At 56.2% G+C, this 17,091-nt stretch overlaps 1 protein-coding gene across 3 annotated transcripts in view; it reads right to left on the reverse strand.

The window, feature by feature from the left end:
- TBC1D2B (TBC1 domain family member 2B) overlaps positions 1–12,431 on the reverse strand; it is a 49,156-nt gene extending 36,725 nt beyond the window's left edge. For 2 of the 3 annotated variants that reach the window (XM_074317274.2, XM_074317273.2), the window contains exon 1: positions 12,072–12,431. In XM_074317274.2, the coding sequence (XP_074173375.2) occupies positions 12,072–12,383 (312 nt within the window). In that variant the 5' untranslated portion in view covers positions 12,384–12,431. Of the gene's footprint in view, positions 1–5,400; positions 5,635–12,071 lie in introns of those variants that run through there. The other variant, XM_019751235.3, reaches the window with a different exon arrangement.
- Positions 12,432–17,091: the final 4,660 nt, after the last annotated feature.

Raw genomic sequence — 17,091 nt, forward strand, 5'->3', positions numbered from 1 at the left:
TGCCCTCGTGTGTGGTATTGCTGCTGCCTCATGCGGCTAACGTCACCGTCCGACTGGCACCGGTGCCCACAGGGGACACCCCCTTGGCTGTCCCCCTTCACTACTGCAACCATGTCCTGGGGGGTGAGGGGCAGACACCGGCTGGGTGGGCACAGCCCTGACAGGACGGACGTCTGCTGCTTAGGGGCCCTGATGTGAGGTGCCCGTTCAGAGAATGAAAACCAGGTCACACTCACGAGGCCTGAGGTGGAACTCAGTCCCTGACAGCTGGCTGAGAACCACGTGACATCACAGCTGCTTCCACAAGCCGCTGTCCCCCAAACCCAGAAGCCCACTCTTGGGAGACAGGCCCCAGGCACCTATCTCTTCTCTTGGGCCCGAGGAACTCTCCTCCTTCCAAGCTCAGCTCTCTCCTCGGTGCTCAGAAAAGTCCCACCATAAGGTCATTTGATCCCAGTTCATTCATGTATCCAGGGCCCAGTGGCACAGGCGAGCGCATCCTGGGGGACGGGCTGGAGCACACAGGCCCAGCCTCGTCCCTCACCACCCCTCACGACACAACACCAGCTCCAAGTTCTCTCGCTCCCTGGGTCTCCGGCCCTTTGGTAAAGGGTCATCTATCAAAACTGAGCACCGTTTAGAAGCTGTAACAACATTCATGCCTTCTGACCCACAACTCCATTCCTGGGAGTCTATCTAACGGCATCCAAACGGAGGAAAACGGAAACCCCCCGTTCACTGGGCCGGTCCTCACCAGGAGGCTGAGGCCAGTGAGACAGGGAACAGCAGGGACCCAGACTGGCCTCTGAGACGCTCGCTCCCGGGAGCAAACGGTGTCCTTCACGCCAACGACAGACCGTTAGAAACATGCTCGCAATTCCCATCAGGGCATAAGTGCCGAGGTAGGTGTATATTTAAGAAATCCTCATCATATGGAAGCTTGAAAAACGTCCAGTCAAAAATCTAAAAGGAGTTTTTGAAAGCACGGCGAAGAGATTATAAAATTCATCGAAAGTGTAACCTTTGAGAATTCTGAAACAAATGAGTAAGGCCTGAGGCTTTGCTCTACCACATACACGAGCGCATTATAAAGCCACGGGAATCACAGCAGCACTATCCTCTCAGGGGCTCAAAATACAGAGCCACGCGTACGGAAATACTGCAAATCAGATCGGTGGGAAAAGTATTAATTATTAAACAACGGCATTAGGACAACTGGCTAAAATTTTGGAGAGAAAGGGAAGTATTATGAATTTTAACCTAGGTCATACTATAAAAGGAAATAAATTCAAACTGGGTTCGCCCATGTCGGAAGACGGGGTGCTCCCCCGGCCGAGGGTGTGGAGCCCAAGTGTCTGGGTTCAAACCCGGCTCTGCCATGGCTGCGCAGGTCTGGGCTCGGGTCCCGCTGGAAACAGCTGACTCAGGGGACCCGCCGCATCGTGTTGCTGTGAGAGTGCGTGCGTGAACGGGCGCTCACTCGGAACAGTGCCCGGCACTCGGCAACCCCGCGAGGTACCGGCCCCCCACGTGATCACCACCGCCCGAGGTGGCACAGGCAGCCACGTGGTCACGCCTCAGCCGGCCTGTGCCCCTGCTCTCCGGGGACAGGCAGAAGTGCAGGTCCGGGACAAAATCCATCCTCTCAGCATTTCAGCAGCAATCAGAAGTTACTGCGTGGTTTTTCTCAAATACTGAAATCTCCGTGACCCCAACCTCAGCCAAGTTCAACTGAAATCCCTGCACGTGGCTGAGTCACTGGGCGAGGACGACTCCCACTCCCGAGGCCGTCTGGCCAGCTACTCTGCACGTCAACGGGGACAGCACGGCCTGAAGTGCATCCACCAGGAGCTCCAAGCCACAGCTCTGCTCTAAGGACTCTCCTGACAGCAGATGCAGTGACAGGGATGAGACAACGTGTAACAAATACGGAGAAGAGAAACCACTGCAGCGTCCGAAAACCACCGGCTCTCAAGTGCAAAGATCCCGGACGGCCTCCTGTTCAACTGTCTCTATCGGGTCTTGCTGTCCTGTATCCCTTCCAGACACTCTTCTCACACCTCGCCATCAAGTCCCACGCTTAGAACTCTCCGATGGCTTCCAAGTGCCAAGCGACCTGGTGTGGTGCTCCGGCCCACCCTGCCACACACCCCACGGGACTACAGCCTCGTCCCACACGACAGGCGCACAGAACCCCGGACCCCTGCTCCTGCTCACTTACGCCACCTGCAAACTCTAGGCGCTCCCCGCGACCTTTCACACATCCCCCCTACGAGGCCACCTGAGGTCCCGCTCACTCATCCCTCCAGGATGTTACGTGTGATGACACAGCCCCTCAGGACCACGAGGCTGTGAGGTCTGGGCTGTTCCCAAAGGGCCAGCGCCTGCCACGTTTATAAGCCAGGACGGCCTAACTGATGGCCGTAGGGAGCCACAGAAAAGAGAACAGACGTGCAGATGGGGACGTTTGACACCCAGTGGAAAGCTGTTTACACTGCGTGCCAGTCTGCCTCACCCACACTTGTTTCTGACACCTACGGAGGGCTACCTGGATTTCCAAGCTGTGTCCAAAGCCGTTCTTCCACAAGCCATCAAAAGCACAAGAACAGTGTAAGCAGTCTGCTGACACCAAACTCGGATGGAAAACAGACTACAACCCCAAACTGATAAATAACCTCAGGTTCCAAATTTTCTTTTCAATGTTTCAAAATCACGAGCCTGGAAACAATCTTAAGGGATCTGGCCCGGTACCAATGAAAGAAAATGTGATTTTTCCCCTGGGAAAGTTTTGAAATCTGTTGCAGGCCAGCAACCAATGCTGAGAAGGGAAGTAACACTGGATCTCGGGGCTCCTCAGAGGCTGGAATGCGCTTTCACTCCTCCAGTGTACACGGAAAATTCTCATTTGCTGTCTGTTTAAACTGCTGTCTTAACATCAGCATTTTCATGTATCTTATTACAATAATCACGTGAACTCTAAGCTAAGTCCTTTCAAAGGCTGAACGAGAACCTAGACCCCACGATCATTTTGCAGAAGGGTCTGAGTCGGAGGGGGTGGCAATTCCCCGGCAGCCGTCCACTCCTCACCTGTGCTGGGAGGTGGTGTTCTGAGGAGTTTTTCCACATCTGACAGACAGCACCCTCTTTTAAAAAGCCAACACCTCGAAAGAAAAGGCGTTTCTTGGCCGCATCTTCAGCTAACACCTGTTTTTTAGCTTTCACAAGTCCTAGAGATTAGCAGCTCAGGGGAACAGGCTGGGGGCAGGGAGCCTACAGCAAGAACAGAGACAAGCCAATGCTTGTTCTAGGAAAAGGGGCAGGAAGAGAGCTGGGTTGGGGAGGGGCCGGCCTCAGCGAAGCCACCTGGGGGACAGAGGTCGCCAAGACAAGGGCAAGGACGAGACCCCTCTCTGGGCCTGCTCTTCTGCAGGAAATGTGGACGCCTGTTGCAACGCTTTCTGTTTCACAGGAAAGGGAGCACGTGGCCCCCGAGTGACCACAGGCTGCATTCCGACGGCTCCCCATCGGCGCAGCCGTTGCACAATAAGAGGGAGCCAGGGTTCGTGAGCTCAGGATAACGATCCTGCAGCCACAGCCGCAGCCTGTGGGGCCAGCCGCGCCACCTGAGCCCGAGATGGCACTGCACTGCACTGCTCTGGCTTCGTGTTTTTTAACTCAAAGTAGGACCCAGCAATGACTGACTTATCATGATCGGCCTTTGGGAGGCGCAGATTCCTAGGCTCCACCCAGCAGAGATTTGGGGTGCAGGGGAGTCGGGTACCAGAAATCTGCCTGGCCTGCCAGTGGATGTACAGGAGTGTTTGGGAAGCGTGCTGGCTTCTAACTGTCTTTTAAGGTAGAGCTGCTGTCTCAGGAAAGCGTCAGGTAATTCTCCTACCTCCTTGCGTTACCCCTCTGGGTGGAAAGTCGGGGCTCTAAAAGTCCCACCAGCTACTCGGTGGTGGCAGTCACTAAAACTCACTCTCCCAGATATACCAGCGCCCTCCAGCTGCTCCCTCTGAAAGGCCCTGCAGGGACCCAGGCATGTGATGGTGTGCCAGTGACCAAGCGACTGGCCTAGGGGACAAGAAACCTCAGGGCCATTGAGGAACTGTGGGGAGGGGGACCACCCCCAAACCATTCCCTGGGAGCGTAGGAACTCAGGGTGTACAGATGTGCAGCTGTGAACGAACCACAGGGCACGACCTGAGGGTGAGGGCCCGGCCTCCCATCGCTAGCACGCAGCCCCGTTCTGTCTGCTCCACTTGCGTTCAGAGCCAGAGAGAACCGTCACTCACAATCTGGAGGAGAACAGTGTTTCTCAAAGGGGGAGTCACCGAGGTCTGCAGAGGACAGGGTGGGGACGTAGACAGAAATGCAGCTGCCCATGGCCCCCCCGGCGTTCCACCGGATCCGAACCTGCGGGGGAGGGACCCGCCATCTGCACATCAGCTGGATCCCGGGCCACTTCTTCCCCACAGCAAGTCTGAGAAGCGCATGCTGAAGGAGATACTGTACTTTAAGGGACAGAAATGAAAACAGCCTTATCAGCATGTCACTACGGGATAGTAGACGTGAGCAAGACGTGCAAAGTGGAAAGTTTAAAACACTGGTTCACTTCTGAGGCCAGAGGGCACGGCTCACAGAGTAGCATGAGAAACGCAGCCAGCCACGCTGCGAACACCGCCAGAGAAGGCCCCGGAACGGGGTCACGCTGAAGGTCAAGGTGGCCCCTGGAAGTTCATTACTTATGCAGTTCATTTCCAACCTTCAGGTGTCTAAACGTCTTAAATCTATGCCACCGCACAAACTAGGTAAATATACAATTTAAGTACCTGTAAGCAACAACCAAAAACAGAATAAGCCTCATTTCCATGGTTAAGATGGAAATACTGCTCGGTTTATAGTAAAATATTGTCCTTGTGTCTGGGAAAGGTTTCGGTGCTGGAGCTGCCACTCCCTAGCCGTGGGACTTGGTTTCCCCACTGTGTCAGGTGGGGGCAGAGATGGCTGACTCGGGGACAATGACCCTTGGAGCAAAACCACAGAAGGCTTATTGCAGCTCACACACCACTTAATGACAACGTCCTAATCACATCCCCAAGCAGGGCCAGCTCCCCGAGGCCACCAGCAAAGCCTGACCCCACTACATGCCCGTGGGGTCTGCTCGACAAATCCGTTAGGTGAAAGGCTGCCGGCTGTATCACATTTCTAAATTCAGGCCACCTCCTCGATAAGCCCAGCTTCGCCTGGACATTAGAGGGCCAGAAAGGGAAATGAAACGTGGCTTTGCTGCCAAGAAATAACTCTTATAATCCAAGATCAACATCTCTGGTAACGCGGGCCTGCCCACCTCCTGTGGAAGGCCAGTCTGCCTCCCACATGCAGACAGCTTCTCACCTGAGGGCAGAGTTCAGGGAAGGTCTGTTCCTTCTGGTAGGACTGGCCCTGCAAACCTCCAGAAGGTGAGAAGCCCCAAGCTCTCAGCTCCCGACTCCGCCCTCCTCCAGCAGAGTCCACTTCTCCCCCACAAGCACTCTGAAAAAGCAAACGGCCAAGCACGCATGCGGGAAAAGACGCTGATGCCATCGGATGGGAAGCACAGCTCTGGACAGCTACAGTTATCTCCGGTCCTGACCAACCGCCCGGCCGTCTTCCCCAGGAAGCACTTCTGGAAAATCAGTCACACAGCTCTCTCCCCGTCCGCATGCCCACAGAAACTCTGACGCGAAGAAGCACAGATTCCTGGCTCGGGCCCGATCCCAGTCAGGATTTGCCCTCCTCTGCATTTACCATGGAAAGATGCCAGACCTCCCTCAGAACCAGAAACTGGCAGACATTTGATATGTACTCCCAACGCTGAATACTACAGACAAATGTGGTTTCTCTCAAAGTTTCTTTTTTTTCTCAAAACTCTTGCGATTCTTTGATTATATCAAGTGCTAATCTATTTTTAAAGTCTTAACACTGTAGTTACTTAAACGAATGGAAAATTTTCACTGCTGTCGCTGCAGCAAAAGCATAATGCTTCCAACATGGCAGACGCTGAAAAATATCTGCTAAAGGAATAAACGGACACTGCAGGCCTCCCTTTCACCACGCAGCAGGAACTCGGCACCCCCCCAAGCAGCACCCCCGAGGCCTGAGGCACTCATTGGGTCCTCTAAGACGCGCCTGACGCTGCTCTCAGCATTAGGGGGTGCAGTGCTGAGCCCACACACACCTCTGCCACCGGGGACACAGCACCAGCTGCTCAAGCTCAGGGTCAGGACTAGACCCACTTCTGGGAACAACCCCATCCTGCGTCTCCAGCCAATTCAGGATTTCCTGTGCTGCCTGGCGAGCTGCTATTTACTGGGCCATCAGGAAACCGGCAGCCTCCCCGGGGGTCATCTCAGCCTGTGCCTCTCAGAGGGCCTGGCACCTACGCGTGCCCAGCATGTCCCCGTCACAGTTCTCCGGGGAGCACATTCAGCAGATGCCAGCCACTTAGCATCGCCACCGCTTGTCACCATTTCCAAGCTGCAGTCGCTCTGGGAAAGCAAACAAAACCCAGCTGAGAACCGCGTGCGACGGCACGTAGGTCAACACTCACTCCAGTGTCATGAAGACCCAACTACATAAAATCTAAGAGAAGAAAATTCCTGACAGTCATTTCTTCAAGGACAAGGCGCTTCTCTTTGGGGGAAGCTTACTGTACTCGCATGTATTTTGTTCGGACCTGAAGACTGTCACCCAGTGGCTCGTGGGTAAAGACCGCCATCCAAGGAGACCTGTCCACCCCTCAGAAGCCCCACTGAGGCCACGTCTAGCGCACCGCCTATTGTTGTATACATAGACGCCAAGAATGGTTTTTACATTTTTAAACGAATGGAAACAAATCCAAAGAAGAACATTTTCTGACCTGACATTTCAGAGCTATGGGAACACAGCGGCACTCGCTCTATGGCTGTCTCTCTGTCACACAGCAGAGCAGTCAGACATGGTCCCAAGACCCAAATACACAGTGTGGCCTTTCCATAAACGTCTGCCCACAGCGGGAAGTGCCCTCAGAGTCCAGACTGGGGCAGGAGATACGCGAGACCTGAAAACCCAGGTCTCTGTAACCTGGGCGAGCCGGCCTTCTTGGATCCTGGATGCCGTGACCTGTGGCTGCCATTCACTGAACAGCGGCCACCTCCACGACGTGAGGTGAGACTGTCATCTGACATATGTGACAATTCTGATCACTCTGACTAAAAGGTCAGCGCTCACACCTAACCCACCGCCTGCTGGGTGACCACCCTCTGTTCGTTCGCTCCACAAACGCTACCAGGGTGCCTACGTTGTGCCAGGCCCTGCTCTGGGAGGTGAGGGCACAAACAGCGGTCCTCAGGGAGCAGCAGCGGGCGGAGACCACTGTAGTGAGGAGTGTGTGACAGGTGGTGGCAAAGCTGCTGTGACATCGCACCCCTGACCCTGTATGGGCCTTTAGGGGACGCACTGACTGGGGAGCCGTGACACCCAGAAGAGTCACGCCTCCATGAAAGCCTGACTACTTCCAGTCCACGAGCGAGCGACGTCCAGCCGGAAGGCTCCGCCGCCCCCCTGGGCCCAGAGGGCTGGCTCGCCACGTCTCTCTGGTGCTGAACACACCACGATCCCGAGTAACAAACGCTTGTCATCACGCTGAGAGAAAGCGGCTCCACATCAGAAGTGCACATCCTTCCAGCAAAAGGGGGATAGGAACAGGGTGCGTGCCTGTTAGTGAGGTGCGACTCGGAAACCCACACACGCTCCCTGGGGCACCGAACGCCTTCCAGAAGGGAGCGAGGGCGCGGGGCCGTCCTGCTGAGGGTGGTGTCCTCGCTGCAGACACTGCAGACATCTGGCAGGGCAGGCTCAGTCGGCTGCACCCAGCCGGCCGTCTGCACTGCCTCCCTGAGCGCCAGCTCAGCCACAACCTCTCCCCTGCGTCAGAGCCTAGTCAGGCTCAGTGAGAAGCCTCAGCACCCCCCCCCCCCCCCCCGGTAAGCATCGCCTCTGCCTGACCCTTGTAGCAGTTCCTACGTGTCTAGCAATAGGTTCTCCACATCCTGGGAAGAGTTGGTCTGTAAAACGGTCCCAATGCATGAAAAGGACAGAAAGCCAACGCAGTAACAGAAACCACCGATGGCAGAGTCACCGAAGGCAGGCTTGTCAGAACACATAATACGATTGGACACTCACTGTGTCCAGAGCCTCTGCTTGCAGGATCGCAGGCCCGTCGCGTCCCCACTCTGGCCTCCACTCCCTCAGCTGTAACACAGGACGCTGGACCAGACCCCCACATTTAGGAACAGAAAAGCTCACCAAGAAATTCCAGTATCAGCTTTCATTAAGACTCAAGCAGTAAAACATTTTGTAGAAACCCAACAAAACCACAGCTTCTCCAGAGAAGGCGGAAAGACGCTTTAAAATAAGAAACACATGCTAATACAATAAGCAAATTGCTGATTTTCCTTTCTCCTCCTTTAATTCATCTCTCAAAAGAGACGGTATCTGTAAAATGATATAGAGCTAGTTCGGGCGGGCTTGTCCCCACCACCCCACGGTGCCCCTCGGAAACCAGGCTCCCCCTGTGGCCAAGCAGCCCTAAAGTGAAGCAATAAAGCTTATTCCAGGGAGTGTTTGAGATCTTGCTCCCCAGCGTATGTCGTCACTTTGGTTCAAACTCATAAAAATAGTAATTAAAAAAAAGCTGATGAAACTCAGTCCCTGGATATGAAAGATGAAAAGGCAGATAAATTGCTAATTTCCACTTTTACCACCACAAACTTTTCACTCAGAACTCAGAAGGCACCACCGTACACTAAATGTCACCCTTGCTAAAGCCCAGTCCTACTCTGAACCCCCACATCTGGGTGTTCCCCTCTTTCGGAGCCTTCCTGTGTTTCCATTTCTATAGTTTTTACAAGCTGACCCCGGGCCGTGGGCACTGTGACTAATTCAATTTTACATGTTAAAATAGTCCTAGTCAATAACCTACTGAAAATCAATTCTTTTCTAAAAGAAATATTCTGGACATACACACATGAATAGGCTATTAGGACAAACACTGGGGTACCTACCACCCCGTCCTAGAAAGAAAACACTGCAAAGCCCCGGGAAGCCCCTGGGCTCCCAGCTATCCCCACTCACACCCCCTCTCACTGCCCCTAAGTTGAGGCAGCTCTGCCCCTCACGACTGGGCAGACACGTTCGTGAGCTCCTTCATCTTCCCAGAAACGGTATCGTGCGGTGTGCAGTCGCTCTGTACCTTGGTTTTTCTTGCTCAATGTACTGTTTATGGCTCATTCACGTTAACATCTACAGCTCTCATTCCATGATATGAACATACCACGTATTTGGCCAAGACGCTACTGTTATTTCCTACGGTTGCTGTGTATTGTGTGCTCTGGGCCAGCCACGTCCCATAACATTTCCCAGAACCCTCACAACCACCTAAAGAGGAAGGTAAGATTTTTCACTAGAGCAGAAAGGAAACTGGGACAGGAAGGTGGTGTAACGTGCCCGACGCATGAGAGTCAGACTCAGGCGGCAGGTTCGAGTCCGTCCAGCTCTAACGCACACTCCTGACACTGCAGGCCACGCGCCCACTTACGTAGCTCTCTCCATTATTCAGAAAACGGAGCGAGGGCTCCCAAGTCATCTGAGAAAAATCTGAAACAGGATGCTGTGTTCTTTTTTAACGAACAATTCCATAGGAACTTGTTAAACAGGGGTGATCCACATACATGAGACAAGCCTTTCTTTGGCAAAAGTTCCCGTGTACTCAGTGGGTCGGGCCCAAGTTTACACAAACGCTTTCTAAGTAAGCCCTGCTGGCTGCCTCCGCAGAAACAGGCTGTCCTACCCACTGAGAGATGGGGAGGGGGGCCCGAAAGGAAGTGGGGATCTCAGATTCGGCTTGAAACGCAAGAGCTGAGTCGACAAAGCTCGAAGAAAGACCTGGGGGAGCAGCTCCAGCTGCTGTGGCTCCGGGGGTCCTGGGAACCGTCCTGTGCTCACAAGGCCAAGGGAGCGAGGCACAGCCCACTCCGTGCTCCACTTGGCCTGCCTTCCAGAGATCTGTCATCCACCCCAGCCCAGCCCTGCCGCTCTGGAAAAAGCCTAGCTTGCAACACAGAAGAGAAGTGAGAAAGAGTGAGGGTGGAGGCACCAGGCAGGCAGCAGGGCCGGGAGGCAGGAGCCCACTCCAGGCCAGGGCCCAGACGCCCGTGCTCAAAGCAGGAGGGCCCAGGAGAAGACGGAGGCCCCGGGGCCAGGAGAGGCCTCTTGGCACTGGGACCAGGCCTGCTGACGTTAGCCCCTGCTCCTTCTCTCTGTCTCCCACACTGTTCCTTCTCGAGACTCAGGAAGGCTCCATGTGCGCCAGGCAGAGCCAGTGGAAGCAAATCTTTCCCTTCTTCAGCCAAAATAAGGAGCGAGAAAGGCTCTGCCACTTACTGGCTGTGGGTCCTCGGCCGGGCGCCCCTGCCCACTGGGGAGGGGACTGCTGGCTTCTCTGTAAGGGGCCTGGCATCTCTGACTCTGTCTGTGGCACAGTAACAACACTCACCAGGCAATTTACAGGATAATTCACTTAATCCCAACACCCCCTCCAGGCAGAAAGGACTGCTGTCCCCATTTCACAGAGGAGGCAGCTGGAGCAGAGAGGTTATGTAACTTGGCCAAAGTCAACAAGCCCACGGCCACGGGAGGGCTGCACAGGGCACCCCCAGGATGGGGGGAAGCACAGAGGGGAGGAGGGAGATAAGGGGTCAGGGGACCGACTGCTCCCCAGCCACTCCGACCTAAGCCCAGGCAAAGGGCACAAGACGGGGACATGTGGACAGAGTCTGGGGAAGAATAGGGGACAGGAGGGCAGCGTGGGTCTCAGAGAAGGGAGGCTGGAAGGCGAGGGTCCAATGGGGAGACCTGGCCTGATCCGCTGAGGGGCGCGGGGTGGGTCCTGGGGTGCGGGCTGAGGGGCGCGTTCTGGGTGCGGGCTGAGGGGCGCGGGGCGGGCTCTGGGCGCGGGCTGAGGGGCGCGGGGCGGGCTCTGGGCGCGGGCTGAGGGGCGCGGGGCGGGCTCTGGGCGCGGGCTGAGGGGCGCGGGGCGGGCTCTGGGCGCGGGGCGGGCTCTGCGTGCGGGCTGAGGGGCGCGGGGCGGGCTCTGGGCGCGGGCTGAGGGGCGCGGGGCGGGCTCTGGGCGCGGGGCGGGCTCTGCGTGCGGGCTGAGGGGCGCGGGGCGGGCTCTGGGCGCGGGGCGGGCTCTGCGTGCGGGCTGAGGGGCGCGGGGCGGGCTCTGGGCGCGGGCTGAGGGGCGCGGGGCGGGCTCTGGGCGCGGGGCGGGCTCTGCGTGCGGGCTGAGGGGCGCGGGGCGGGCTCTGGGCGCGGGCTGAGGGGCGCGGGGCGGGCTCTGGGCGCGGGGCGGGCTCTGCGTGCGGGCTGAGGGGCGCGGGGCGGGCTCTGGGCGCGGGGCGGGCTCTGGGCGCGGGCTGAGGGGCGCGGGGCGGGCTCTGGGCGCGGGGCGGGCTCTGCGTGCGGGCTGAGGGGCGCGGGGCGGGCTCTGGGCGCGGGCTGAGGGGCGCGGGGCGGGCTCTGGGCGCGGGCTGAGGGGCGGGCTCTGCGTGCGGGCTGAGGGGCGCGGGGCGGGCTCTGGGGTGCGGGCTGAGGGGCGCGTTCTGGGCGCGGGCTGAGGGGCGCGGGGCGGGCTCTGCGTGCGGGCTGAGGGGCGCGTTCTGGGTGCGGGCTGAGGGGCGGGCTCTGCGTGCGGGCTGAGGGGCGCGGGGCGGGCTCTGCGTGCGGGCTGAGGGGCGCGGGGCGGGCTCTGGGGTGCGGGCTGAGGGGCGCGTTCTGGGTGCGGGCTGAGGGGCGCGGGGCGGGCTCTGAGCTGCGGGCTGAGGGGCGCGGGGCGGGCTCTGCGTGCGGGCTGAGGGGCGCGGGGCGGGCTCTGGGGTGCGGGCTGAGGGGCGGGCTCTGGGCGCGGGCTGAGGGGCGCGGGCGGGCTCTGAGCTGCGGGCTGAGGCGCGGGTTCTGGGATGCGGACCGAGGTGCGGGGCTCTCACCTTGAGGACCGTGACGGCGCCCGCGCTGTGCACCTGGAAGTGCGCGGGCGGCTCGGCGCCGGGCTCGGCCGCCTCGTCGGGGCCCTGGTAGCTGAAGCAGGCGTCGGCTATGTCCAGGTGGCCGAGCGGCAGCGCGTCCTGCGGGCTCTTGAAGTAGTAGAGGTAGCAGCGTCGCGCGTCGAACACGAACCAGCGGCTGCGGTAGCCCCGCAGCGGGCCCTTGCCCGACAGCTTCTGCAGGTAGCCACACAGCCGCGCCGGCTCCCGCCCCGGCCCGGCGCCCTCGTCCGCGCCGGCCCCGGGCCCCGGCATCTCCCGCCGCGCGCCCACCACCGCCCAGCCCGGCCCCCACCCGCGCGCGCAAGACAGCCTGGGACTTGTAGTCTCGCCCCCGCCACGCCCACGGCGTACGCAAAGCCTGCTGGGACTTGTAGTCCGCCTCCGCCCCACCCAGCTGCCCGGCATCCCCGCATCCCCGCAGGCGAGGTCCCGGCAAAGCACTCCACCCTGGCTGCTTTCGTGTGCGGCACTGTTGTACTTCGTTATAGGGGTGTGGGTATCCGGGAGTGCGGGGTGTCCCCTCAACACCCTGGGTGGCCCTTTACATAAGTTACACCTCGGTACACACTGTATGTTTAAGTCTGCCACACCGGATTCACAGGCTCATGCTGCACGAGGGAGAGCCTGCCGCCCGGCGCGGCGCCGAGTGGGTGCTCGGTAAATATTTGCAGAATGCATGAATGAAAGCCAACGCACGTCCCGCCTCTGCAGACCTCAGTTGTGCTTTGACTTTAACAAATAAATAGTCCCTGTGTGCCTTTTGTGTGCCACGTGCAGGTCCAGACGCTGGGGACACACTGGTGGCCCTGCCCTCACAGAGACTGTATTCTAGGAAGGGAGAGAAAATTTACACACACACACAAATACAGACTGTGTTGTATAAAAGCTGTGATGACATTTGAATGACAATTACCATTTAAATAGACCTTAGTATTTACCAAGGTTTTATGTTAACTCACGTGAACTTGCACAACTTCAAGAGGCAATTAGGATGGTTTCCCAAGAAAGTAAAGAGGATGAGTTTGTGCCTACTGGGCAGAGCCAAGTAGAAGTGGCCCAAGCCTTCCAAGGCTCCATGGAGCCTCCAGGACCAACCCTAGCGCCCACTCCACCCCCAGACCTCTCCCAGGCCCCCTGCCCTGCCAGCTCTTTCAAAGCCTGTTCATGAACAAACTCTACATCGTCTCACCCCTCACTCCTGGAGCCATGAGCTGGAGGGGGCTCCATGACCGGGCTTTCTCTTGTCTCCTTAGCACCTACTCCCATCTTCAATTTGGACAATTTTTATATATAGTTCATGTAAAATTCTAAACAAATTGTGGCTTCAGTTTCCCCCTTTTTCTAACTAGATCACCCCCACCCAAAGGCTCTTCTCCATGGAAATTTGGGGGCTGTCTCTTCTGGCTCCAAATTCCTTGCAACCCTTCTTAGATGGCTCATTGACATTTGCAGTTCCAAAGGTCCCTTAGGTTAAATGGCAGTGTCCTGTAGGCAGGGGCCGGCTTTACACAGCCCACCTGGGTGCCTCCCCTGTGTCTAGTGCGGGCACACTTGGTGCTGGAGGGTCTGCCCTGCGTGCCCCTGTGCGTCCCTGCCCCCTCAAGCCTCTCAGGAACCCAGTCACCAGAAGGAAGTGGCCAACACAGGAGGAAGTGGCTGCTGTTTACCGAAAAGGGGAAATTTGGGCAGTTGAACTTGCTTTCCAAGCTTCCTGCCCTGATAGGAAGTCAGGAGGAATGCAGTGGGCTCTGGAGGACAGGGGAGGGTTCCAAAATAAGGGAGGGGCTGTGTGACATTGGGTGGATCACCCAGCCTCCTTGTGCCTCAGCTTCTTCATGTGTAGAATGGGCATAAAAATAGCAGTTACCTCCTAGAGCTGTTGTGAGGCTTAAACGAGACAATCAGCACAAAGTGCTCAGCACAGTCCCTGAGGTGCATGTGTTCAGTCCTCAATCTGGAACCTGATTCATTCAACAAACGGCCCCAACCCTGCCCTTTGCCTCCGCCTGCCTGCCATTGGTGCTGCCTAAACTCAGAAAGGGGCTGGACCTGACTCCTGCTGCAGGAAGCTCTCAGCCTAGGCAAGTGGGGGAGCTTCAGAGAGACGAGCCCCGCCAGGGGCCCCTCCCGTCCCGGATTTGTGGAGCCGGCTTCCAGAAGGCCTCATTTCCCTACCAAACCAGCAGGCAAATCTACACACTGTGTGGTTCTCTTCACTAAGTGAAGCTGACACACTATTACCTTGTGTAGACATTTATGTGCACATTTATTCTTTGTGATTTTGCACTTTTCTCATTTTAGATTTTGGAGCCAATACCGGAGTGGGCTTTGGGTTTTGGGTTTTAGTTTGTTTTTAGGTCTTAGACATTTTCATAGGCCCTTGTCACATTCCCAGTACCTGCCCATTGCACTGTGGGTAAAACAAAGACAGGCTATGTTTTGGTGGAGAGGGTGGCTGGAAGGGGCATCTCTGGGTATCACCCTCCCACCCCACACACTCTAAAGATAACGAGACAAGCTCACTCGCTCAGCGGCATTGAGGGACCAAAAGAGTCACAGAATTGGTGACTCTCTGGACCCGTGTCAGCCACCTGACCCAGTTTTTCTTGCAAAATAACTAGGCTTGAAAATATCCCTTTGTCTATTCATGATTCATTCATTCAATATTTACTGAGCACAAATGAATCCAAGCCCCCAAAGGAGATAATGTGACATTTTCTATCAAAATTCCCAATGCAAATACCCTTCTGATCATGCAATGCCACTTCTGGGTCTGTATTCCATGGAGGGAGTGACTCTCATGCTTCATAAAAGCTGTACAAGGTTACCCAGTGCTGCAGTATTGGAAATAAAAATGCACTGGAAACCTAAATGGTCATCAATAGCGGACCAGCTACAAAAACTACAGTGTGGCCATACGATAGAAAGCTGTGCAGCTGTAACAAAAAGTGGTATCCCTTCTCTGTGCCCTGACGGAAGGGGCTCCAAGACGTAGTATTACATCGTTTAATAAAGCAAGGTGCAAACACCATCGAGTAGCCTACCTTTTATATTTGAAAGGGAGGACAAGAAGAATATACATATTTACTTGGATACGCATAACCCAGGAAGGACATTCATGAAACGAGGAACAGTGGTTACTGCAGGAGCGAGATGGGAACTGGCTGGATGGGGTTTAATGCTTGGAGGGAGAGTATTTGTACGGATACCTCTTCATATGTTTTTATTTTTAAAAGCCATGTATGTGTATCACACCTTTGAATTACATTTTAAAATATACTGATTGAGCGTGTAACGGCGCCGAGCACTGTTCTAGGCACCGAATACAGTGGAGAATGAGGCCAACAATATGAGAGAAAAGAAAGAGGGTCGCTTGTGCTCCACTCCTTAGTATTGCGGAACGCATTCATGCTCCCTAACGGGGTAACGGAAAGGACTCGAATTTACTGAAAAGTCCACTTTGGCTTTCTACCCGGGGGCTGGGTGCCAGAGTACTTGGCATGTGCTCGGTTCCCACCGCACAGGCTCAGGAAACGAAGAGGGTTAGTGCTGGGGTTCTGGCCGCAGTGAGGCGGCTGGAGACCGGCCTGCGTGCATCCTTCTGGAGAAACCTCAGGTTTCCTCCCGAGCTGGCACCTGGCTGAGTACCCTCAGGTTACAGTAACTTTTGGATACTCCATTCCCAGCTGTTGGTCCTACAAGAGAAGCATGATCTAGAGAGAGAACCCAGGACAAGGAAGTGTGATGGGACAGATAGAGACTTGGGACTCTGGGGACTTCCCAGCCCAGGGATGACTTGCAGCTGAGGTGACAGTTTGCTGCACATGCCCGGTGGCTCCTCGCCAGGGCTGCAGGGACCAGCTCCCTGACTCCCCAAACCCTACCTGTGGGTCCTATCTCTCCCCTCCTTCTTCATAGATGAAGAAACAGACACAGTGAGGCTGACACCTCACCTAAAGTCACAGAGCCAGGAAACAGGGGAGCTGGGATTCTAAGTTCATTCGTCAGACTCCAGAGCCTGAAGCCTCCCACCTGCTCTGTCTGCACCTCGGGACACCCATGGACGAGAAGGAGGGCAGGGCTGCTCCAGGGTTCTAGGCCCCAGGGCCTGGTCCCCAGTAGGTGACCCGGTGATGAGTTAAACAGTGAGATCGAGTGCTGTCAGAGACACCTCATCTGTCTCACGGGCTCACCTGATGCCCCAGACCTGGGCTCGCCCTCCCCGCCCACATTTCTCCTGAGCGTAAAAATAGACCCCGTTTATTTGCCTGATTGGAGCCGGGCCTGGGTTCTGCCCCTCTCTTACCCAAAGTCCTTATCTTCTTATGCAAATACCCAGGCTCCACTCATAAAAGTAGCCGGAGAGAGAACAGCTCATGGAAAATTATAGAAATACATTTCTTTGTATTTGAATATTTCCAGGACTTCACATTGGCAGCACCCGACTGGGTGAGTCCGCAGCTTCCTCAGCCTGTTGGGGCCGTGGGTTGCTTTGGTGCCCCGCGAAGCCAGGGACTTCTCAGAACAGTGCAGGCGGGCCTCAGGCCCTCGCCTTTCCTCTAAATCACATGCATCACACACCTGCCGCCACCCTTTGGATGGTGATAAAGTTGTAGCAACAGCAATAATGGAAACAGTCACCGACAGGGAGCACCGACCACGTATCAGCTGTTACACCGTCACCATCACCGTCCAGCTTACGGCTCCTCCTAATCGCCTGTCATTCCTGACACTAAGAACTTAACCCACTTAACCTTCCTCACGGCAGGTCGTAGCCTTGTCCCTGTTTCAGAAATGAAGACACAGAGCCCAGGACACTTGTCATTTGCACCAGGTCACATAACCAGTCAGCCGGCATTGGAAGCAGGCAAGACGGCTATCGCATCTCTTTTCTTTTTTTCAGGTGAACTGCTCTGTTGAAGCAGAACACACGCCTGGAGGAGTGCATAAGTCGCGAGCG

The sequence above is a fragment of the Rhinolophus sinicus genome, chromosome 13 (genome assembly GCF_057876585.1).
Source record: "Rhinolophus sinicus isolate RSI-liver-muscle chromosome 13, RSI-T2T, whole genome shotgun sequence".
In the NCBI taxonomy this organism is placed as follows: domain Eukaryota; kingdom Metazoa; phylum Chordata; class Mammalia; order Chiroptera; family Rhinolophidae; genus Rhinolophus; species Rhinolophus sinicus.